The sequence below is a fragment of the Notolabrus celidotus genome, chromosome 9, assembly GCF_009762535.1.
Source record: "Notolabrus celidotus isolate fNotCel1 chromosome 9, fNotCel1.pri, whole genome shotgun sequence".
NCBI lineage: Eukaryota > Metazoa > Chordata > Actinopteri > Labriformes > Labridae > Notolabrus > Notolabrus celidotus.
In genome coordinates this window covers 1,398,865-1,425,577 of record NC_048280.1, presented here as the reverse complement: position 1 = coordinate 1,425,577, position 26,713 = coordinate 1,398,865, and the positions used below count along the sequence as shown (strand labels likewise).

At 43.7% G+C, this 26,713-nt stretch overlaps 1 protein-coding gene across 1 annotated transcript; it reads left to right on the top strand.

Moving 5' to 3' along the window:
- Positions 1-3,886: 3,886 nt before the first annotated feature.
- Positions 3,887-23,470, top strand: LOC117818681 (methyl-CpG-binding domain protein 6-like). Its single transcript, XM_034691666.1, has 11 exons — positions 3,887-4,314; positions 10,682-10,940; positions 11,049-11,194; positions 11,270-11,508; positions 13,133-13,305; positions 13,612-13,635; positions 17,173-19,035; positions 20,888-21,055; positions 21,151-21,294; positions 21,842-21,931; positions 23,059-23,470. Exons 1-11 carry the CDS (start codon positions 4,078-4,080, stop codon positions 23,187-23,189), a joined length of 3,474 nt encoding a protein of 1,157 aa, XP_034547557.1. The 5' UTR covers positions 3,887-4,077; the 3' UTR covers positions 23,190-23,470.
- The last annotated feature ends 3,243 nt before the right edge of the window (positions 23,471-26,713 follow it).

Below are 26,713 nucleotides of genomic sequence, written 5' to 3'. Positions count from 1 at the left end.
AGGAAGGTGTGCAGACAGACAAGTTTAGAGACACAATTGTGTTGGGACAGTCAGGTATAAAAGATCTGAACAGGCAGACAGGTGTGGAGACAGAAGGGTGTGAAATACAGAGAGACAGGTAACAAGGCAGAGACATGTTCAGACAGACAGGTGCATTAAAATATAGGTAAAGAGCCAGACAGGTGTGGGGACTGACATTGGAGAGATAGACAGGTGAGTAAAATAAGTTTAACAGACTGAGGGGTGCACAGTGAGACAGGTATAGAGACAGACAGTGTCCTCACAGACATGTGTATCCTTACAGAGGTGGACAGAGATACAGGTACTGAGACAGACAGAGAGATGAACACAGACAGGTAAATACTGCCAGGTGTGTACGTACACAGCTGAGGGGATGGATAAAAAAGACAAAGACAGCTGTTAGAATGAAAACAGAAGGATGTGCAGACAGGTGAAGGGACAGACAGGTGAAGGGACAGACAGGTGAAGAGACAGACAGGTGAAGAGACAGACAGATGAAAAGACAGACAGGTATAGAGACAGACAGGTAAAGAGACAGACAGGTGAAGGGACAGACAGGTATAGAGACAGACAGGTGAAAGGACAGACAGGTGAAGAGACAGACAGGTGAAGGGACAGACAGGTGAAGAGACAGACAGGTGAAGAGACAGACAGGTGAGGAGACAGACAGGTAAAGAGACAGACAGGTGAAGGGATAGACAGGTGAAGAGACAGACAGATGAAGGGACAGACAGGTGAGGACACAGACAGGTGAAGTGACAGACAGATGAAGGGATAGACAGGTAAAGAGACAGACAGGTTACGGGATAGACAGGTGAAGAGACAGACAGGTGAAAAGACAGACAGATGAGGAGACAGACAGGTAAAAAGACAGTCAGGTGAAGGGATAGACAGGTGCAGAGACAGACAGGTGAAAGGACAGACAGGTGAAGAGACAGACAGATGAAGGGACAGACAGGTGAGGACACAGACAGGTGAAGTTACAGACAGATGAAGGGATAGACAGATGAAGGGATAGACAGGTAAAGAGACAGACAGGTTACGGGATAGACAGGTGAAGAGACAGACAGGTGAAAGGACAGACAGGTGAAGAGACAGACAGGTGAAGGGACAGACAGGTGAATGGACAGACAGGTGAAGAGACAGACAGGTGAATGGACAGACAGGTGAATGGACAGACAGGTGAATGGACAGACAGATGAAGAGACAGACAGGTGAAGGGACAGACAGGTGAAAGGACAGACAGGTGAAGAGACAGACAGGTGAAGGGACAGACAGGTGAAGAGACAGACAGGTGAAGAGACAGACAGGTGAAAGGATAGACAGGTGAAGAGACAGACAGGTGAAGGGACAGACAGGTGAAGAGACAGACAGGTGAAGGGACAGACAGGTGAAGAGACAGACAGGTGAAGAGACAGACAGGTGAAGGGACCCTCACAGAGTTGGAGGAAACAGACAGGTGAAGGGATAGACAGGTGAAAGGACAGACAGGTGAAGAGACAGACAGGTGAAGGGACAGACAGGTGAAGGGACAGACAGGTGAGGAGACAGACAGGTGAAGGGACAGACAGGTGAGGAGACAGACAGGTGAGGAGACAGACAGGTGAAGAGACAGACAGGTGAAGGGACAGACAGGTGAAGGGACAGACAGGTGAAGGGACAGACAGGTGAGGAGACAGACAGGTGAAGGGACAGACAGGTGAGGAGACAGACAGGTGAGGAGACAGACAGGTGAAGAGACAGACAGGTGAGGAGACAGACAGGTAAAGGGATAGACAGGTGAAGGGACAGACAGATGAAGGGACCCTCACAGAGTTGGAGGAAACAGACGTGTCTGCGTCTTCAGGTCCTCCTAATAAAGAGTTCCTTTTTCAGCCAATCTGCCACAAACTTTGTTTTAATAAAGAAGAGAAACCGGCCGAGTCTCTGAGTCTCAGTTTAATCATCTGTGTTGATGCTCATACACAAACACTCAGACAGGGCAGAGGGACCACAGACATGCAGAGAGACGTACAGACGTATAGGTAGACACACAGACGGGACGGAGGGAGGGGAACAGTAACAGGACTCGTTTTCATATCCAACATTATTTCTCTGGAGGCTTCACGGAGCCGTTCACACACAACTTTACAAAGATGAAAGTTTATATTTATGTATCAGAGTTCTCCGTCCGACCTCGGATCAACTCTCAAAGTGTTTGTAAGTGATTCAGATGTCAGCTCTATCCAGGTTTACAGAGACATTTTGACCTCATTTTGACCTGAGAGGAAACCAAGAACTGTTGGATCTAAAGACAGATAGAATTGAAGACAGTTAGACCTCGTTTTCTAAAGACCTGAGGGCAATTTGACCCTAGGACTGCCAGACCTAAAGACAGTTAGACTTCAGGGCAGTTGGACCTCATCAGACCCGCATTTTAAAGACACAAGGGACATTTGACCCTTGGATCCTGGGACCCCTGGACCAAGAGACAGCTAGACTTAAGCACAATTAGACCTCATTTAACCTGGTTTTAATTGACCTGGTGTCACCTAAGGGACATTTGACCCTGGTACTCTGGGACTAAGAGACAATTTTACTTGAAGATAGTTTTGAAAGACCTGAGGGCAATTTGACCCTAGGACTGCCAGACCTAAAGACAGATAGCCTTGAAGACAGTTAGACCTCATCCAACCCGGTTTTAAAAGACCTGAGGGCAATTTGACCCTAGGACTGCCAGACCTAAAGACTGATAGCCTTGAAGACAGTTAGACCTCATCCAACCCGGTTTTGAAAGACCTGAGGGCAATTTGATCCTGAGACCCTGGCACCGACACACAATTAGACTTCAGGACAATTAGACTTCAGGACAATTAGACCTCAGGACAATTAGACTTCATTTAACCTGGTTTTAATTGACATGAGGGGAATTTGACCCTAGGACTGTTACATCTAAAGACAGAGAGACTTGAAGACAGTTGGACCCCATCCAACCCAGTTTTGAAAGACCTGAAGGCAATTTGATTCTTTGACTGACAAAACTAAAGACAGATACCCTTGATGACGCTTATTTAACCCGCTTTTTAAAGACCTAAGGGACATTTGACCCTTGGCTCCTGGGACCCTTGGACCGAGACAGCTAGACTTAAGCACAATTAGACCTCATTTAACCTGATTTAAATTGACCTGATGGCAATGTGATCCTAGGACTGCCACACCTAAAAACGGTCAAAGGACCTTTGACCCCCAAAAAGTCTGACTCCAGGACTTTGCTTGAAATGTACAGGGTCCAACAAGGTCAAACCATCCTCAGGTTTATCAAGACCAGGTTGGAAGGGGTTAAGCTATTTATGTCTATCTAAACTAATGTGGACATGTCTAACTGTCCTCAAGTCTATCTGTCTTTAGGTCTAGTAGTCCTGAGGTGGATTTTCTCTTAGGTCTGTCTAAACCAAGTTGTATGAGGTCTAACTGTCCTCAGGTTTGACTCTTTTGGTTTAATTATAATGAGGTGAAAATGAACCAAGTCCTATGAGGTCAAACCTGGTAGGAGTCCAAACAAGTTGGACTACACCTGGGTTTATCTAGTCCTGGTCCACAGAGGTTTTCCTAACTTGAGGTACAACTTGATAAGCTCAATGAGGTTTTTAATGTCCTCAGGTCTACCCAGACTATGTCCAATAAGGGTCAAACTTTTTCTCAGGTCCATCTTCTAACTGCCTTAGGTCAACGAGGGAAACAGTAGGTCTGTTTGGTCCAAGGTTCAAGAAGATCCATCTAGGTCTATCTGAACCAGAATTTGGGGTCTACCATCCTCAGGCCTGTCTGGATCAGGTCTGACCAGGACTTGTGTATCTGACAGTTTTTGTGTCTCTGTGTTTCAGACGGGAGGTGTGCGAAGCCTCTTCTGGGTTGACTGGGGACTTCAGGTGTTAGTCATCACCTGGTAACCATGGTAACAAGCTGTCTGATCGAGAAGGTCGAGAAGAACTGATCCCTTTGGATTGAAGATGTGGGAGGTGACTTTGAAATGTGACCTCCCGAGAAACTTCCAGTCCGTCTGACTGTCAGACCACCATGTTTCCGCCCCTCCCCCGCCTCGTCTGGATCTGGCTCCTGCTGCCGGCGTTGGCCCGGTGTCAGACCGGCGGTCAGTTTGATGTGTGTCGGTCTCTCCGGGTCTCGGAGGCAGGACCAGGATGGGAGTTTTACGCCTGTCAGCCTCCGCCCGCCAACATGAAGGAGGTGATGCAGATCAAAGTCGACCCCCCTGGCATCACCTGCGGGAACCCACCAGAGAGATTCTGTACCCTGGTAAAAACACACTGAACACACACTCTTAACACACACTCTGAACACACACATGAACACACACTCTGAACACACACTCTGAAAACACACTCTGAACACACACTCTGAACACACACATGAACACACACTCTGAACACACACTCTGAAAACACACTCTTAACACACACTCTGAACACACACATGAACACACACTCTGAACACACACACATGAACACACACTCTGAACACACACTCTGAACACACACTCTGAACACACAATCTGAACACACACTCTGAACACACACTCTGAACACACACTCTGAAAACACACTCTGAACACACACATGAACGCACACTCTGAACACACACTCTGAAGGCACACTCTGAACACACACATGAACATACACTCTGAACACACACATGAACACACACTCTGAACACACACACATGAACACACACTCTGAAAACATACTCTGAACACACACACTCTGAACACACACTCTGAACAAACACACATGAACACACTCTGAAAACACACTCTGAACACACATGAAAACACACTCTGAACAAAAACATGAACACACACTCTGAACACACACACTTGAACACACTCTGAAAACACACTCTGAACACACACTCTCTGAACACACACATGAACACACACTGAGAACACAAACTCTGAACACACACTCTGAACACACACATGAACACACACTGAGAACACAAACTCTGAACACACACTCTGAACACACACATGAACACACACTCTGAACACACACATGAACACACACTCTGAACACACACATGAACACACACTGAGAACACAAACTCTGAACACACACACATGAACACACACACATGAACACACACTCTGAACACACACATGAACACACACTCTGAACACACACTCTGAAAGCACACTCTGAACACACACTCTGAACACACACTCTGAACACACACATGAACACACACATGAACACACACTCTGAACACACACACATGAACACACACTCTGAACACACACTCTGAAAAAACACTCTGAACACACACTCTGAACACACACTCTGAACACACACATGAACACACACATGAACACACACTCTGAACACACACATGAACACACACTCTGAACACACACTCTGAACACACACTCTGAACACACACTCTGAACACACACTGTGTCATTTCTAGCTTTTATAATAACAGATATTAAAATGAACTCTGATCACCTGTCTCAGGATGTAAATGTCAGCTTTAGTTTTCTCACCTGACATTTCTTCTTTAATGATATAAATAAATCCTGCTCCGGTCAAAGTCCTGAACTCCAGGAGACAATCCTCTTTATTTTCCAATAGACGTTTTTAAAAATAATTGTCATATCAAATACCAAATCCATAAGAGATGAGAGTCTGTGTGAAATGTTGTTAAAGACAGAAATTGATGGAAGAAAATGGAGTAAAGACTTTTTTAAAAACTGAAAACAGACATGACTCTGTAGTGGAAGTCACTGCATTATAAACAGACATGACTCTGTAGTGGAAGTCACTGCATTAAACACAGACATGACTCTGTAGTGGAAGTCACTGCATTAAACACAGACATGACTCTGTAGTGGAAGTCACTGCATTAAACACAGACATGACTCTGTAGTTGAAGTCACTGCATTAAACACAGACATGACTCTGTAGTTGAAGTCACTGCATTAAACACAGACATGACTCTGTAGTGGAAGTCACTGCATTAAACACAGACATGACTCTGTAGTTGAAGTCACTGCATTAAACACAGACATGACTCTGTAGTGGAAGTCACTGCATTAAACACAGACATGACTCTGTAGTGGAAGTCACTGCATTAAAAACAGACATGACTCTGTAGTGGAAGTCACTGCATTAAAAACAGACATGACTCTGTAGTGGAAGTCACTGCATTAAACACAGACATGACTCTGTAGTGGAAGTCACTGCATTAAAAACAGACTTGACTCTGTAGTGGAAGTCACTGCATTAAACACAGACATGACTCTGTAGTGGAAGTCACTGCGTTAAACACAGACATGACTCTGTAGTTGAAGTCACTGCGTTAAAAACAGACATGACTCTGTAGTGGAAGTCACTGCATTAAAAACAGACATGACTCTGTAGTGGAAGTCACTGCATTAAACACAGACATGACTCTGTAGTGGAAGTCACTGCATTAAACACAGACATGACTCTGTAGTTGAAGTCACTGCGTTAAAAACAGACATGACTCTGTAGTGGAAGTCACTGCATTAAAAACAGACATGACTCTGTAGTGGAAGTCACTGCATTAAGAACAGGCATGACTCTGTAGTGGAAGTCACTGCATTAAAAACAGACATGACTCTGTAGTGGAAGTCACTGCATTAAAAACAGGCATGACTCTGTAGTGGAAGTCACTGCATTAAAAACAGACATGACTCTGTAGTGGAAGTCACTGCATTAAGAACAGGCATGACTCTGTAGTGGAAGTCACTGCATTAAAAACAGACATGACTCTGTAGTGGAAGTCACTGCATTAAGAACAGACATGACTCTGTAGTGGAAGTCACTGCATTAAAAACAGAAATGACTCTGTAGTGGAAGTCACTGCATTAAAGACAGACATGACTCTGTAGTGGAAGTCACTGCATTAAACACAGACATGACTCTGCAGTGGAAGTCACTGCATTAAAAACAGGCATGACTCTGTAGTGGAAGTCACTGCATTAAAAACAGACATGACTCTGTAGTGGAAGTCACTGCATTAAGAACAGGCATGACTGTAGTGGAAGTCACTGCATTAAAAACAGACATGACTCTGTAGTGGAAGTCACTGCATTAAGAACAGACATGACTCTGTAGTGGAAGTCACTGCATTAAAAACAGAAATGACTCTGTAGTGGAAGTCACTGCATTAAAGACAGACATGACTCTGTAGTGGAAGTCACTGCATTAAACACAGACATGACTCTGTAGTGGAAGTCACTGCATTAAACACAGACATGACTCTGTAGTTGAAGTCACTGCGTTAAAAACAGACATGACTCTGTAGTGGAAGTCACTGCATTAAAAACAGACATGACTCTGTAGTGGAAGTCACTGCATTAAGAACAGGCATGACTCTGTAGTGGAAGTCACTGCATTAAAAACAGACATGACTCTGTAGTGGAAGTCACTGCATTAAAAACAGGCATGACTCTGTAGTGGAAGTCACTGCATTAAAAACAGACATGACTCTGTAGTGGAAGTCACTGCATTAAGAACAGGCATGACTCTGTAGTGGAAGTCACTGCATTAAAAACAGACATGACTCTGTAGTGGAAGTCACTGCATTAAGAACAGACATGACTCTGTAGTGGAAGTCACTGCATTAAAAACAGAAATGACTCTGTAGTGGAAGTCACTGCATTAAAGACAGACATGACTCTGTAGTGGAAGTCACTGCATTAAACACAGACATGACTCTGCAGTGGAAGTCACTGCATTAAAAACAGGCATGACTCTGTAGTGGAAGTCACTGCATTAAAAACAGACATGACTCTGTAGTGGAAGTCACTGCATTAAGAACAGGCATGACTGTAGTGGAAGTCACTGCATTAAAAACAGACATGACTCTGTAGTGGAAGTCACTGCATTAAGAACAGACATGACTCTGTAGTGGAAGTCACTGCATTAAAAACAGAAATGACTCTGTAGTGGAAGTCACTGCATTAAAGACAGACATGACTCTGTAGTGGAAGTCACTGCATTAAAAACAGACATGACTCTGTAGTGGAAGTCACTGCATTAAAAACATACATGACTCTGTAGTGGAAGTCACTGCATTAAAAACAGACATGACTCTGTAGTGGAAGTCACTGCATTAAAAACATACATGACTCTGTAGTGGAAGTCACTGCATTAAAAACAGACATGACTCTGTAGTGGAAGTCACTGCATTAAAAACAGACATGACTCTGTAGTGGAAGTCACTGCATTAAAAACAGACATGAGTATTCATGCAGAGTGGATACTGTCTGCGGTGCTTCAGGTTTTTTTGGAGAAATGATAAGCTCTCTGTTCCAACAGGCTGAAATGTATGTTAAAAAATGATGTAACACTCTTTACAGAAGCCAGTATCATAAAGGATCTCTGATTCAGTTTGATTTTGAGTCACCTATGTTATGAAATAATGTGAACTTATATTAAAGACAATACGGTAATTACCTGTCAATCACCTCCTGACCCCTCAGAGTTATCTTGTGACCAGCTGCGGGGGCCCAACCCACAGGTTTAACCCACAAAGAGTCCTGCTGTCTGTCTAATTGTGCCTTTGGGAAGTCACGTCTGAATTATTGATAATGAAGCAAAAATTAAATGTGAATTATTGATCATTTTGGATCAGATAGTAATTATACAAAACATAATAAAGAGTCAGTAACGATTTGAAAACGCCTGAATTTAGCTTTAAACACGATTCAAAATCAAAACAGAGAGGGATTAAAGGGTTACAGCACGCAATTATTCCTTTAGCATGAACAGTTTGACAGAAATGTGATGTTCAGTGACAGATACTGATATTTGTAACAAGCAGATTAACAGCTGTGCCTGTTCAGGAGCTTTGTCTGTAAAGATTTAAAGTTCCTTTGTTCTTTAACCCACATACAGACTTCAGCAGAAAGAATGGGTTCATCTCGTTAGTCAGAGTCACTCAGGGCTAGTTAGTGCTGGTTTAAGTCCTCTGAATCTTTGGTGTGACAGTTGGCAGCTGCAGCTAAAGTCTTTAACACACATACTGATCAGATTAACATCAGTGGTAATCTCTCTCTCTCCCTCTCATACACACACACACACACACACACACACACACACACACACACACACACACACACACACACACACACATACACACACACACACACACACACACACACACACACTCTTAAGTGAACTGTGCCGGATCATGTGGAGTGTATAAGTTCATCTATTGTGTGAACCGGCAAAACACTGTTCATTTAAAATGCAAAGTTTCAGGTTAGCTTGATTAGTTGTAGTGTTTGTTTTAGGTTAGCATGACACCAGCTTAAAAAATGCATTGATTTCCAAAAGATGAACCACGACTGTCCACAAAGGACGGGCCTCAGGAGGAAAATCTTGCCTTTTATTTGAATTATCAACAATCTCTTTCGGGTTTTTGATATCATCGAATGCCGACTAGGGGTGTAAGGATATATCGCAAGACGGTATAAAAACGATACAACAAAATCTGTATTGGGATATTATTTTTAAACAGTAGATGGCGCTATCTGCATTTCACTCGGATTGTTCAACATCATGAAGTCTCTTGCGCTGCTCTCTCGTCACTCGCTGACTGAAGGTGTTGCTCACAGCGGAGACGCTCAGCTGGGGGCTGCGGCTGAGTGACAGGTCTCCACGAGCGCTTTCTTTCTCCGCCGCCGGACTGATTCTGACCCGGTTGCGCTCCCGGCTGACACCTGACCGCGTTTCAATGTTTATTTTTCTCAATAAGAACGAGTAGACAGAAAACTGGACTCTGTGAGTCTGAAATCTGATCCTGTTCAGTTGTCCTCTTGCAGTAAATCCACATGTTGTAGTCTGAGTCTTCACTCTATGACCATGCGTCCACAGAGATTATTTATAAGCTGCTCCTCACGTTGATATTCAGCGTGTTTAACATTTTGAACACCTCAATATCATCAGTAGGTGTTTAATACCGTCAGTTATATACACTGTGTCAGGAAGGGAAATTTCATTTAGGGGAAAAAAACACATTTATCATTATTTTTTAAATGGAAAAAGTTTACGTTTTTTTTAATGATTAAACGATAATTGATCGTTAACATTTCCAAAGATCGATCACGGAAAATACTTCAAATTTACATCCCTAATTTAAAGAGATTTACCTTATTTGTTTTAATATTTAATACTTTCATTTGGGAATCGTTCACTTTCCATTTCTCTATAATTGTTCTGAAATTTTCCAACAAGGTATTTTGTACAGTGATTTCAGTTTTTTTGCAAGGTGCTGAAAAAAAGTGTGCAGTGGTTTTATTTGAGTTACAACACACCTTAAAAATGAAAGAGGATTACTTTGTTTACAAAGAAATGTATATATATATATATGAACAATATATATATATATTGTTCATATCTGAGAATTGAAATAAAATAATATTTATTTAATTTTTCAGTTCAATCCAGTTTTCTTGAAAATCGTTACAGAATCAAAAATGAATAAAATCAGGATTCGAACCGTGGGTTGAGTGTATCCTTATATCCTTAATGCCGACGGTTAAAGACCTGAGGCTGCATCTTTGAAGAGTATTTGAAACATCCGATCCAAAAGTTCCTCATCAGTGACTCTGAATGATCTGTTTGTCGTCCTGCAGGAGAACCCTTACCTGTGCAGTGACGAGTGTGACGCCTCCAGCCCCGACCTGTCTCACCCTCCTCAGCTGATGGGAGACCGGGAGAGAGGGGGGCTCATCACCTACTGGCAGACGGTCACATGGTCCCGGTTTCCTGAGCCCCTGCTGGCTAATATCACACTGTCCTGGAACAAGAGCCTGGAGGTCGTGGATGACATCACCATCACCTTCGAGTACGGCCGTCCAACAAGCATGGTGCTGGAGAAGTCTCTGGACAAAGGTGAGGCTGGAGAGGGTTCATGAGTCCTCCACCAGGTACCATCATGTAATCTGAAATCTGAAGGATAAAGGATCCGTGTTGGACTCATAATCAGGGTTTGTGTTTCAGGTGTAACGTGGCAGCCGTATCAATACTACGCTGATGACTGTCTGGAGGCGTTCGGCATGTCTCCTAAACGGGTCTCTGAATTAGCTCCGAGTAACCTAACCAGGGTTATCTGCACCGAGCAGTACTCCCGCTGGGTCGGAGCAAAGGTGGGTAGAGGAGTTGATTCAGATCATCCTACTAGTACTAAGATGTTGTAGTGACTGTAAGAGTTTCCCCAACAGGAGGAGAAGATGGTGGTTTTCGAGGTTCGTGCTCGGTTCGGGGTGTTTGCGGGTCCAAAGCTGATAAACATGGACTCCCTGTACACCCGTATGGAGACCATGAAGGGTCTGAGAGACTTCTTCACCTTCACCAACCTCAGACTGCGGCTCCTCCGCCCGGCACTGGGAGGGACCTACGTCCAGAGAGACAACCTGCTGAAGTACTTCTACGCCATTTCCAACATCGACGTACCTGCCAGGTAACATCCACCCTGGTTCCGAGATTACACTGGATGCTGTCTTGTTTACTGTTCTATGTGCTGTTGAGGTCAGGTAAATAAGAGTGCTTTCACACCTGGATGGTCCGGAGGAGTGGTTCCCAAACAGGGGAACCCTCCTTGGCCGCAGCAGTGCAGCCTGCATACCATACTCTCAATGGTTGCTCTTTCGAAAGCCACTAGCAGCTTCCTCTCCACCTTGTTCCTCCTGAGCACTCTAAGGAAGTGCCGCTGTGCTGTTGGGTGACCAGGAAAGGTCCTCATTCGGAGAAGTTGTTCCCAAAGATCCAGGTTGTTTGGAAATATGTGAACACAGTGATCGCACTTGCCTAGAGGAGCTGGTCTTGGCTCGCTTCCATTGAATCCTAGAGCGGTTCATTTGTTGTGAGAATGTAATCAACCCAACAACTGAAACAAAGAGCTGCTTGTTACTTGTCCCCCATATCTCCATCCAATTCAGTATTAATAGAAGACCTGGTGCTTGGCTTAGCAACATCACAGGACTTGACAACATCTGTTGATTCAACATCTGGTTGAGTTCCAAGAATTTTTACCAGCTAGTCAAATGAGGAGAACTCGACCTTCTCAAAACTCAAACTTCCACTTTAGCCAGAGCGGTGACATTTCGTCTTGTGCGCTGACTCACAAGTTTGGAAACTTCTGTATTTTTGTGCATGGTGTCTGGCATTGGATAAATGTTGATAATGCACTGACCTCCTTGCTGCTCTAAGTCAACCCATGACTTCTTTTGTTGGGAGGCTAACTGGCTACATTAATTGGCATCCTGGAGCCAGTTTCCCACAATGCAAAGTGCAACCAGTACGCATGGTGTTAGTTTAACTACGCAGAGGGGACAGGAGTCTGTGATGTGATGATGACATCTCTGAAACAGTGTGTGCTTTGAGCAATTTTATTATCTGAATCGCAGTGAAGCAAACAAGCTACAGGTTTGAAAGCATCCTAACTTTCATGTATTAGGCTGGGTTTATGGCTAAGTGAATCTAAAAGGTTAACTTCCTTGAGAATTTGTACATTGCAGGAATTTTAGATACAGTACTTGACTTAGTGCTTACGCTTTTAAAACCAAACCATGATCCCTATCCTAAACCGGACCAAGTAGTTTTAGTGGCCACACGCTAGACTGCTTTTAGATCTTAACCGATTTTTTGTTAAGATCTAAAAGTAATGATTGTGAGATGTAAAAGTACACAACATCCAGTTGGAAACACTCCCCAGTCTGCTCTCCTCATTGGCTATTGAGGGAATTTTGTTGGAGGTAGTCTGACGATCTCTGGCGATGGGGGCACTAGCAGTTCGGAGTCAGTGGAGAGCAGTAAAATATTCATATTGACACGTTATGACAAACCTTAAATCAGACCATCGGGGGTTGCAAATCATGTTCTGAAGTGGACCTGATTTCATCTAGTGTGGCCTAAACCTAATCAAGTTGGCACCTGTTTCAAAATCTTAACAATCTGTTCATTATTGTGCAAAAAAAGTGGAAGATTAAATGTCAAACCACATACAAAGCTGCCAAATTTGCCAAGTTGAGAGTTCTAGCGTGTTGTGTATGACTCTTATGTTTGTGTTTGTGTGTCTCCTGCAGGTGTAAGTGTAACCTGCATGCGTCCCAGTGTGTGTTAAGAGATGCAACGCTGATGTGTGAATGCGACCACAACACGAATGGTCAGGACTGTCAGCGCTGCAGCCAAGGATTCAACCCCCGCAGCTGGAAACCAGCTTCATACCTACCGCTGCCAACAGGCACTGCTAATATCTGTATGTACCTGAATGCAACACCAACACCTGAATACACAACACCAACACCTGAACATACCTGAACACAACACCAACACCTGAATACACAACACCAACACCTGAATACACAACACCAACATCTGAACATACCTGAACACACCGCCAACATCTGTATGTACCTGAACACAACACCAACAGCTGTACGTACCTGAACACACCGCCAACATCTGTACGTACCTGAACACAACATCAACACCTGAACATATCCGAACGCACTGCCAGTGTCTATGCACAGATACAGTTTCACTCACATGTGTCTCTTTTCAGGTGAAGCTGCAGAATCAGCTGCCAGTAAGTGTTCTTTACATGTTCAGCTGTTAGTCTGCTCACCTGTTCAACTGTCTGTCAGTCTGTCTGCTAGCCTGTCTGTCAGCTCTCCTGTTCACCTATCTGTCTGCTCGCCTGTTCCTTTCATATCACCCCCACCCTTGTCTTCACATTAGGGCAGAATATCTAGAGTTTAACGGTCAGTGATGCATCATGGGAAACAACTCTGCTTTCAGTTGTATTGTTTTATTATAGAGTAATAAATCAAAACAGAATAAGCTAAATTATTTCTATTTTTCCTTTTTTGTGAGATGAATAAAAGAAGAAGGAAGAGAAGTTAGAGAAAATAGGGAAAGTATTTAAAGAAGCTTTGACATCTGATAAGTTTCACAAACGTTAATCTGCTCGGTGAAATGACAACATAATCCAATTAACTCCGATTGGTCACATGTTTGATCACATGATTGGACAAATTGAAATTCAGAGTGCATTCTGGGAGGCGAGTCTGAACGTTAATCCGTTGTTAACGGTGACAGATGGTGTGTGTGTTTAATCTGTATTAGTGTTCTTTAACCTGCCAGTCACACACACGCCGTCACACACTCAAACACACTCGCTCGCTGTCACAAACAGAGGCACACAGAGCACCGATTTTTAAATGGAGGCGTACTCTTTGGAGAGTTGTTTTCTGAAAGGCAGCACAGAGAAGCAGAACTATATATATAAGGCTTAATTGCACACACACACACACACACACACATGCATGGTTCTCTGGACATGTTCATGCTGTAACACGCAGATATCTTGCAGGATGCAACATTGACTGAGTATAAATGCAGCAGAATATAGAACAAGTAGAATAATCTCCTAGCTGGTTGTCCCCCCCGCAGACGTAACAGTGACTGAGTCCACACAGCTAGCCTCTCATAGGATAGTTCCTATTAATCCTCAAACGTGTGAAAGTCCGTCTGACTCTCCACTGAAATGTACCTGTGATAAAAGTGTTGGTTTGAGTAGTATGTGGAGTTGGTGACTGTTACAGAAACTCTAGAATCCAGCAAAGGCCTCTGCAGAACAGTATCAGGTGTCTCCACGTCTCAGGCTTCACCGCCTCCTGATTGGCTCACTGGGTTACTTTGGTTTTTAACTGGTAAAACAATGGCAGCAGTAGATTCCAAATAAATGGGGTACTCTGGTGTCTCCATAGACGGAGTTATGGTTGGTTCCCCACCCAAATGTATCACAAAGAATACAAGGAGGGATATAGGATGTTGTGGGATGACTGAATCCCCTTTCTCTCATCAACTTCTAATACTTTCTGGTCAATCTCATGATGTTGATGTCCTGAAATGATCAAGAGTTTCCTTTCTTTTAAGTTTTTTTAACCGTTTTTGATGGTGCAGCAAAGGAAAGAAAGGAACGCTAACATTGGACTTCCACTAGATCCGTGTCCGGTCCATCTCCGATCCGTGCTTCCTTGTCCTTCAACACCCACCGGCTGAGATTGATGCGTCGTGCTCCGGCATTCGTCAAAAATAGAAGTCGTGTGTATCTAATCCGGAGGACTCCGACCTGCCGGATCAGAGACGCAGCCAGAACGCAACAGAGTGGATCCAGTGGAAGTTAACACATTGACTAGAATAGAAACCTATCGGACCCAGTGCCGAGACGGACCGGATATGGATCTGGTGGAATTTGGCAGTAAGCCACACAAGCGACCCCCAAACTCAGACCGGGGTAGGTCAGTGTTGGACACGCTGTCACAACTCATAATATTTGGTTTTTGAATTCCCAGATCAGCATATACCAACATTTCTCAGACTTTTCGAAGTCTCCTTGAAGTCTTGGTGACTGGAACTGAAGGAACCCATTTGAAGAAGACAGATTCGGTAACAATCTGCCCAATAGTCTCCAAACTCCAATTTATTTTGAATCTACTGCCAGCATATGGGTCTAGGTATGGAGGTTTCTGTGATTCCTCAGTGAACCTGAGCGTACCTGAAGATGACTGTTCTGCAGAGAGCTTGGTCAGTCAGTAGAGAACAGAGAGCTGAGATTCACTAAAGGGACGTAACTCTTCTTCTCTGACAGCGGCCGATGACTCTAACTCAGCAGCATCTGATAGACCCTCTGCCTCATCAGATGGAGTGACTAAAACTACTACTGCTGCTACTTCTTCTACTACTGACATTACTACTACACCTACCATAGACAGTACTACAAAGACCACTACTGAGGCTGCTACTTCTACTGTCTTAAGAACACCAACTACAGTTACTGATACGACAGTAACTTACAGTACTACTGATAATACACCTTCTGAGAGTACTTCTACTTCTACTACTACCATAACTGATAGTACTACACCTACTTCAGCTGATGACGACACCATTACTGACAGTTCTACTACTACAGTTACTTTTTCTTCTACCACCCCCACTACTATGACTGATAGCACCACCCCTACTGAAAGTACTTCTACTACTACCACCATGACTGATTTTACTTCCCCTACTGACTCTACCTCTTTTACGACTATGTCTACGACTATGACCGAATACGTTACCCCTACCGGCAGTAGTACTTCCACTACTTCTACAACAACTGATTTTACTTCCCCTCCTGATACTACCTTTATTACAACTATGTCTACAACTATGACCATTTACACTACCCAACTTGACATTAGTACCACGACTACTACAGCTACAACAACGGATTTTACTTCCCCTCCTGACACTACCTCTATTACAACTATGTCTACGACTATGACCGACAACACCACTCCTACTGACAGTCCTTCTACTACTTCTACCATAACTGATTTTACTTCCTCTACTGCTACCTCTATTACAACCATATCTACGACTATGTCCGACAACACCCCCCCTACTGACAGTCCTACTACTACTGCTACAACAACTGATTTTACTTCCTCTACTGCTACCTCTATCACAACTCTGTCTACGACTATGACCGACAGCACCACCCCTACTGACAGTCCTACTACTACTGCTACAACAACTGATTTTACTTCCCCTACTGACACTACTCTTACCACAACTATTACTTCTACTGTGACTGATGGCATCACCCTTACCGACGTTGGCAGCAGCTCTTCTACCGACCTAACTTTCATGACAGACATGACAACGACTGCAGGAACAAGTACGAGTAGTGATGTCACTACCAGTACCACCACGACTTACGTCCGCTCTACAACTGACTTTATAAGCACTAGTGATGCTGGTGACTTGTCTAAAGCTGGTGTAGACTCTACTACTAACATAGTAGACCGTGGTTCTGCATCTTTTACTACTATCAGTACGACAAGTTCTGATGCATTTCCAGACTTTAGCAGTACAACGAGACCTACAGTGGACGCAACTTTACCAAGCAGTCCATCTCTGGAGACTGGAGACAAAACAGCCACCACAATGACAGACGCAACCACTCCCAGTAACGCCATTAGCACTTCCAGCCCTTCCAGTTACACCACTACCAACAGACCCGCTATCCCAGGCCGTAGTACTGACTCAAAGGTGTCTATTTCTGACCCAGTGACTGCGCCATACGATTCCACCTCCTCACCAGACAGCACAGACTTCACCCTCTCTGGAACTGGTACTTCCAACCTGATCACCAGTACTACCCAATCTGTGGAAGGTACGACTTCATCAACTGGGGCACCAACAACAGCATCCGTAACCCCAGCCAGTGACTTGGCTCCATCTGGAGATACTCCACCCACTGGGTCAGCCACAACCAATCAGGTTGCAGATCCTTCACCAACTGCAGGAGCTGACAGAACTTTTCCTTCAGATGTTCCTCCAGAAATTTCCATAAATGTTCCTTCTCCTGATGGAACATTTCCTGATGTACCTCCTCCGGATGTACCACCTCCAGACGTACCTTCCCCAGATGTACCTTCCCGTGATATACCTTCCCCAGATGTATCTCCTCCTGATATACCCTTTCCTGAAGTACCAGCTCCTGATTTACCTCTTCCTGATGAGTCCCCCCAAGTACCAGCTCCTGATACACCTCCTCTTGATATACCACCTATTGATGTACCTTCTCCCGATGCACCCCCTCCAGATGAACCTCTTCTTGATGTACCACTGGAATCACCAGATCCTGATCTACCTCCCCCAATGGAAGCCCCACCTGATGTACCATCTCCCCTGGATTTGCCTTCTCCTGATGTACCTCTTACTGGTGCACCTCTTACTGGTGCACCTTCCCCTAATATACCCCAGGAGATACCACCTCCAGATGTTCCCCCTCCAGATCAATCTCCTCCTGATGAACCCCCTCTTGATGTATCCCCTCCAGATGTACCTCCCTCCAATATAAATCCTCTGGATGAACCTCTTCCAGATTTATCTGCTCCTGATATTCCACTTCCTGACATAATTTCCCCAGATGTTCCTCCCCCTGATTCCTCTCCACTGGATGTACCTCCAGATGCACCTCTTCCTGATGTGGTCCTCCCAGTACCATCTCCTGATACACCTCCTCTTGACATACCTCCTCTTGACACACCTCCTCCGGAAATACCTCCTCTGGACATACCTCCTCCAGACGTACCTCCTCCTGATGTACCTTCTCCGGATGTACCTCCCCCAGATGTCCCTCCAGAAGCCTCTAGGACTCCAGACACTCTGGTAGATGTACCTTCTCCTGAAGGAGTACCTCCTGAAGCACCACTTCCTGATGGTCCTGTGGACTCCTTACTGCCTTCTTCTGAAATCATGGAAGGTGACAAAAGCTCCACTGCTGTGGGTGAGAATAATCCTGCTGGTGAATTTGCCCCCGTGGACTTCACCTTCCCCTTTCCTGGTGACCGAACTCGGATTGAATCCAAACCAGATCCTGGAACAGTGCCTGTCAGTGATCCTGGGACCCCTCCAGGGGATCCCAGTGGATCTTTTGATGTTCCTGTACCAAACTCAGTGGGTTCTGAAGGAGATTCTTCTTTAGCAGGGCAAGATACAGGACAGACAGGAAATGGTGAAATTAATTCAAGTGGACCAGACTCTCCTGCACCAGAAAGTACAGGTCCAGATTCTACTTCAGCAGTAGATAACCCAGGGGTAGATTCTTCAGCAGTTCTGGTGGAGGCAAAGTCATCTGGAGAGGATTCAGCAGCCAGTGAAACAGCAGGAGGATCAGAGTCAGAACAAAACAAAGACTCTGTACAAGAGACAACAGGAGCATTTGATAGTGCAAGTCCTGATTCAGATTTGAAACCAGATGCCTCTCAAGCAGAAGGTGAGCCGGGTAGAGATCCTTCTGCAGCACTGATGGAAAGGAAGCCATCTGCAGAGGATACAGCTGCTGCTGGACCATCAGAAGGGTCAGAGTCAGAACAAAAGAGAGACTCGAGAGAGGAGAAGAGAGAGGAGCAAAAGGAGGCTAAAGGTACATGACGAGGAACTTTTTTGCAGTGTACAATGTGCTATTTATGTAATCCTTTTATTCCTTTTGATTAAACTTTAGAAGATTTATGGGACTCTGGGAGTTTTGGGATATTAAATACTTCACATTTATGATAAATTAGACTAGTGCTGACTTATACCTTAACCATGTAGCCTATAAGTCTGCAGACAGCTACAAAAATCTGTATCCATAAAGTTTTATCAGAGTATCTACTGGACTAAAAAGCAGCTTCACTGGTTACTTCATGTCAAACCACGGTCAAATAAACTGAGACTCATTTTCAAATACATTTTAATATGTTTTTCTTTCAAATCTGACAGTCACGGAGGTCAAAGAGGAAAAAAGAAAAGAAAAGGGGAAAAAAAGGAAGGGGAAGGAGGATAAAGAATACGAGAAGAAGAAAGGTATTCATTTATGGATTTGTAGTGTTTTACTGCCACCTACTGGCTAGCATTAGTAACAGCAGTTGTAGTAGTAGTGGCACAAATAATAGAAGAAACATATGAAGGGTAAGACCTGATGCCTTCATCTTATCTTGTCTAGTTTAGCCCTGAGCTCTGATTGGAAGTCTGTTACAATGGTTACACGTCTTGTTTTGTGTCTAAAGCAACCCAGAAGATTCTGATTCCAGGAGGACCAAAGTTTAGTCAACTGTCCAAAATTGCCTACGTCACATTTGAGGGTAAGACCACCTCCGACCCCTGGACTCCTTCCCCTTTACGGGCCCTGCCCCTGCATATAACCCCTCCCCCTGCTGAATTGATCCCCACTCTTTGAATACTCCGAAGCAGTGACAGTGGATGGTGCTTCCTTTCCCTCCTCTTCCTGATGTGACTCTCTTTTGCCACTAAAAGGGTTAAAGTCAACATAAAGCAATTTAAAACTAGAGCTGTCACATAACTATTGAGACCAAACAAATTCATGATACCAATATTATCCCGATATCCATGGAATTTAAAAAGCTGTCAATCAAATGTAGTAAAAGCAAGGAGAGTGACGATTTCCTGTGAGTATGCCAAATCCCAACTAATCTTATCCTCAAACTCTTTGCAAACAGAGCAGGTCTAGACCATACTCTATGTCCTATTATTAACAAAGACCCAATATCAAGACCGGATCAGATCCAGTCCCCTCTTACAGACAGGACTCAGTCTGATCTCATCTTAATCCACCATGAGCAGAGCACTTTGCAGCATTTAGCAAGTTACAGTGGCAAGGACAAACTTCCTTTAACAGGCAGAAACCTCCAGCAGGACCAGACTCATGTTAGACACACATCTGCTGAGACCGTGTTGGAGAGAGGGATAGAGGGAGATGAAGAGAGAGAGAGATGATAGTGGAGAGACGGATAGTAGTAGTTGTAGCAGCTGGAGTCTGGCACGTCCACAGCAGCAGAGATCCAGAGGAACCTACAAGACAAGGGAGCTCAGGGACTCCAGAAAGGTCTATGGTTAGTAACTTTAATGGGACAGGAAGAGTTAAAGCGACAGGCAGACAGGATCCCAGTGTGTCAGTTCCAACAGCAGTCTAAGCCCATAGCAGCATAACTAAGAGCTGGTCCAAGCCTGAGCCAGCATTATGATTGTACAGCTCATCCCAGTCATGGATCTGTTTCCATTTCTGCCACCATCTTCACCAGCTTCTTATGTTCGTCTCACCTGTTTCTTGGATTCCCATCATGTTGTTGGCGTATCTATTAAGTGTGTGTGTGTAACTCACGTTGGCTGTTTATAGAGATGGATGGCGTGTCCTCCTCTCAGTGATCCTACAATGCCCCCCAAATTCAGTTCCTTGAACTCGTCCTAAAGAACATCCCTTTGTCTCTTTCTGTCAGACTGTGAGTGTAACGGTCACTCCAACCGCTGCAGCTACATCGACTTCATCAATGTGGTCACCTGTGTGAGCTGCAAACACAACACACGAGGGCAGAACTGTCAGTTCTGTCGCCTTGGTTACTACAGAAACAGCTCTGTGGCGATAGAGGATGAGCAAGTCTGCATCGGTCAGTAACTCACACACACACACACACGTGAGAATGCATGATGATGGTGGAGATGAAGATGATGCAGGTGATGAAGGTGTCCTCGTTGTCCTCAGAGTGTGACTGTGATGCAGACGGCAGTACTTCCCCTCACTGCGCAGAGTCCGGTCTCTGTCAGTGTAAACCAGGAGCCACAGGTCGCCGCTGTGACTCCTGCATGTCTGGATACAACTGGAGAGTAGACGGAGCCAACTGCGAGGGTAAGCAGGGGAAGGGGCGGGGCTACGGCAACACTATGGGACAAAATAATTCTTTGCTTTTCACCAGGGAAGCAAAATGTAAGTTTGAGTCTCTCTGGGTTGGCCACACCCTGGACTCTTTTAGGACAGATTTAGATTCAGGCACCTAGACACTCAACGTTCTATTGATGCTAATGCTAGCTGCTTCATATTGCTTTAAAATATCTCAAGTGCAATGATCACTCATGTGTCTAAAAGGGTTTCTTATGTTAAAACTCAAGGACTATTTTCTCCTTGCTGAATACTTGTGACACCTTTTGCAAAATATTACTGTACCACACTGGTGACACCATTTTGACTCTCGTCAAGTTGTTGTGGCTGCACTTGTTCTTCTCCTCTGTACGTCATTAAATATTACAGACCGCCATCTACTGTGTTGGAATATGCAGGACTGTTAGAAAGTAAATGGAAGCAACTTTAATCAATTGTTTGTTAACTCATTTATCTGAAGTGATTTATATAAAAACAATGCACTGTAACTTTTAAAACCCATCGTCTTACATTTCAGTGAACGTGTGTGACGACGAACGTTTGATTTGTCGGAACGGAGGAACCTGTCTCGACTTCCAGCAGTGCCTTTGTCCGGACAACTTCACAGGTAAACTCGCACGTGGTCTCCTAGCTAACGTTACGCATGTCTTACAATGTGCTAGCTAACATTCTGAGTGTCTTATGATGTGCTAGCTAACATTCTGAGTGTCTTATGATGTGCTAGCTAACATTCTGAGTGTCTTACGATGTGCTAGCTAACATTATGAGTGTCTTATGATGTGCTAGCTTGAGTTATGAGTGTCTTAAGATTTGCTAGCAGACATTATGAGTGTCTTACAATATGCTAGCTTACGTTATGAGTGTCTTATGATGTGCTAGCTAACGTAATGGGTGTCTTAAGATGTGCTAGCTTACATTATGAGTGTCTTATGATGTGCTAGCTAACGTTATGAGTGTCTTATGATGTGCTAGCTTACCTTATGAGTGTCTTATGATGTGCTAGCTTACATTATGAGTGTCTTATGATGTGCTAGCTTACATTATGAGTGTCTTACAGTGTCCTAGATAACGTAATGGTGTCTTATGATGTGCTAGCTTACATTATGAGTGTCTTACAGTGTACTAGCTAACGTAATGGGTGTCTTAAGATGTGCTAGCTTACATTATGAGTGTCCCATGATGTGCTAGCTTACATTATGAGTGTCTTATGATGTGCTAGCTTACATTATGAGTGTCTTATGATGTGCTAGCTTACATTATGAGTGTCTTACAGTGTCCTAGATAACGTAATGGTGTCTTAAGATGTGCTAGCTAACATTATGAGTGTCTTACAGTGTACTAGCTAACGTAATGGGTGTCTTAAGATGTGCTGTGCTAGCTTACATTATGAGTGTCTTATGTTGTGCTAGCTAACATTATGAGTGTCTTACGATGTCACAGCTCAGGTTTTGTGTTACTAATGATGGCATCAGATAAATAGAGTAAATAGTAGACACATTAAAATAAAAAATATATAGAGGGGTCAATTTTTTTTTTTGCATACTGTATTTTACTTTTTTTAACACTTTTATACCTTTTAACCCCTTTAATAAACTTCTCCTTTTTTAACTTTACACTCCATGTATGTTTATGACTTTTATACACCTGTTCTTAACCCTTTACACTTCAGGTAATATGTGTCTAAAGATGTCACAGATCAGGTTGTAAGAGTGTCTGTCGATGCCGTGTGTTCAGGTCCATTCTGTGAGAAGAGAGTGTGTTTGAAGAAAGGGGGATGCCTCGAGAACGATGAAAACTCCTCCTCCTCTCTGACCTCACACCTCTACCTGCTGACCCTGAGTCTGATGTACTCCATCGTTTGCTGACCACGCCATCCGCCATGAGGACCACGCCCGGTGATGAATATTAAAGAGGATGTAAAACAGAACTGTTAAACTTTTTTTTTTTTACTGAACTTGAACCTGTTTCATGTTTTCCTGTGATGTCATATTCGATACAGCCATGAGGATGTTTGAGGATGACTGTTTGTTCAGTGAAATAAAAGACTGATATAAGGAGTCTGATATGAAGGCCTGGACCATCATGTTTGAAGCACAGGCGTCTGTTACTGGTCAAGGTTTGTGCATTAAATCACTCCATAACGAAACAGAAGATCAAAGTATCTTCATTTTGTCAATCAATCTTTATTTATATAGCACCAAATCCCAACAAATGTTATCTGAAGACTCTTTCCAAACAGAGCAGGTCTAGACCGTACTCTGTGTTCTATTATTAACAAAGACCCAACATCAATCAATCAATCAATCTCAATCAATCAATCTTTATTTGTATAGCGCCAAATCACAACAAACGTTATCTCAAGACGCTTTTACAAACATAGGAGGTCTAGACCACACTATGTCAAATTATGAACAGAGACCCAACACCAAGACAGGGTAAGACTCAGTCTGACCCCACCTTAATCCATCATGAGCATTGCACATCGCAGTATTTAGCTAGTTACAGTGGTGAGGAAAAACTTCCTTTTAACAGGCAGAAACCTCCAGCAGGACCAGACTCATGTTAGACAGCCATCATGCCTCGACTGAGTTGGGTCTGGAAAGACAGATAGAGGGGAGTAAGAGAGAGAGGTGATAGTGATGAGACGAGTCGTAGAAGCTGTTGCCGCTGGAGTCCAGCACGTCCGTATCAGCTGGAGTCCAGATCGTCCACAGCAGGAGGACGTCAACGGCAGCTCAGAGGAATCTACGAGACAATGGAGCTCAGGGACTCCAGAAAGGTCTATGGTTAGTAACTTTAATGGGACAGGCAGAGTTAAAGTAAGTGATGAAGGGGTTGGGGGGAAGAAGGTGAGCTAGGATCCCAGTGTGTCAGTGTGCCAGTTCCCCCGGCAGTCTAGGCCTATAGCAGCATGACAAAAGCTGGTCCAAGCCTGATCCAGCTCTAACTATAAGCTTTATCAAAAAGGAAAGTTTTAAGTCTACTCTTAAAAGTGGAGAGGGTGTCTGCCTCCCGGACCCTGACTGGTAGATGATTCCAAAGGAGAGGGGCCTGATAACTGAAGGTTCTACCTCCCATACTACTTTTAGAGATTTTAGGTACAACTAGCAAGCCTGCATGTTGGGAGCGTAGAGTTCTAGAGGGGTTATAGGGCACTATGAGCTCTTTAAGATACGAGGGTGCCTGATTTTTAAGGGCTTTGTAGGTTAAAAGAAGGATTTTAAATTCTATTCTACATTTTATTGGGAGCCAGTGTAGAGAAGCTAACACTGGAGAAATGTGCTCCCTCTTCCTAGTTTTAGTCAATACTCGAGCTGCAGCGTTTTGAACTAGCTGAAGAGTCTTTAGAGACTTATTGGGGCAGCCTGATAAGAGGGAGTTACAGTAATCTAACCTGGAGGTAACAAATGCATGGACTAGTTTTTCTGCGTCGCTCTGAGATAGGAAGTTTCTAATTTTAGAAATATTGCGCAAGTGAAAATAGGCTGACCTTGAGATTTGCTGAATTTGGGACTTGAAGGATAAATCTTGATCAAATAGGACTCCTAGATTCCTAGCCGAGGTGCTGGATGCCAGACTAATGCCGTCTAAGGTACTTATATTATTAGAAAAAGTCTCTCTGAGGTGTTTGGGGCCAATAACAATCACTTCAGTTTTTCCTGAGTTTAGCAGTAAGAAATTTCTGGTCATCCAGGTCTTTATGTCTTTTAGACAAGCTTCTAATTTAGATAACTGATTGGTTTCTTCTGGCTTCACTGATAAATAGAGCTGAGTGTCATCAGCATAACAATGAAAATTAATAGAGTGCTTCCTCATGATGTTACCTAGAGGAAGCATATATAAGGTGAAAAGAATTGGTCCTAGCACTGATCCTTGTGGAACTCCCTGACTAACCCTGGTCTGCACTGAGGACTTTTCATTAACGTGAACAAATTGAGATCGATCTGTTAAGTACGATTTAAACCAAGCTAACGCAGTCCCTGTAATGCCAATTAGTTGCTCTAATCTCTGTAACAGGATTTGATGGTCAATCGTATCGAATGCAGCACTAAGATCTAATAAAACAAGTACGGAAAGAAGACCACTGTCTGAGGCCATTAGTAGATCATTGGTTACTTTTAACAGTGCAGTCTCTGTGCTATGGTGGGCTCTAAACCCCGACTGAAAGTCCTCAAACAAACTGTTGCTCTTAAGAAAGTCCCAGAGCTGAACTGACACCACTTTCTCCAGGATTTTAGAGATAAAGGGGAGGTTAGATATCGGCCTATAGTTAGATAAGGAGCCTGAATCAAGAGTGGGCTTTTTAAGGAGAGGTTTAATTACAGCTACTTTAAATGATTGAGGTACATAGCCTGTCAGTAAAGACATATTAATCATACTTAGTAAAGAACTGCTAACTAGTGGAATTACTTCTTTTAGCAGCTTAGTTGGGATTGGGTCTAAAAGACAGGTCGATGGTTTAGCTGAAGAAACTGTTGAAACCAGTTCAGGAAGGTCAATGGGTGAAAAACAGTCTAGGTATACATCTGGCTTTAACGCCGTTTCAATGATCCCGCTGTTGGTAAAGGGTCCTACACTAGTTAAAGGTAAGAGGTTACTAATTTGATCTCTAATCTTTAAGATTTTATCATTAAAGAAGCTCATAAAGTCATCGCTGCTGAGGGCTAAAGGAATACATGGCTCAGTGGAGCTATGACTGTCTGTCAGCCTGGCTACAGTGCTGAAGAGGAACCTAGGGTTGTTTTTATTCTCTTCTATTAGAGAGGAGTAATAGGCAGCTCGAGCATGCTGCAGGGCCTTCCTATATTTATTAAGACTATCCTTCCAGAGTGAGCAGGTTTCAGTTGTTTTATTGGAGCGCCATAATCTTTCTAGTTTTCTAGAGTTTTGTTTTAGTTCACGGGTTTGAGCATTATACCACGGAGCTAGCCTCTGTCGTCTAATAGTCTTCTGTTTAAGAGGAGCGATTAGGTCTAGGGTAACCTGCAGAGAACCTGTAGTATCATCTACAAACTGATCTAGCTGAGAGGAACTGGAGCTAGTATACAAGCTTTGAGCTAAGGTTGGACTAAATACTGAGTTTAACGCAGCAGGGATAGCCTCTTTGAACTTAGCTACGGCACTATCAGACAAATTCCTGGTTATTACGTTTTATTACCTTGAGTAGAACCTACTAGGAGGAAATCAAACGTTACTAAACAGTGATCTGATAAAAGCGGATTTTGTGGGAAGACTAATAAGTCCTCAATTTCAAGACCATAGGCCAGAACAAGATCGAGGGTGTGATTGAAATGGTGAGTAGGTTTGTTAACAACCTGTGAGAAGCCAATTGAGTCCAGCAGGGACATAAACGCAATGCTAAGGCTGTCATTATCAACGTCTACATGAA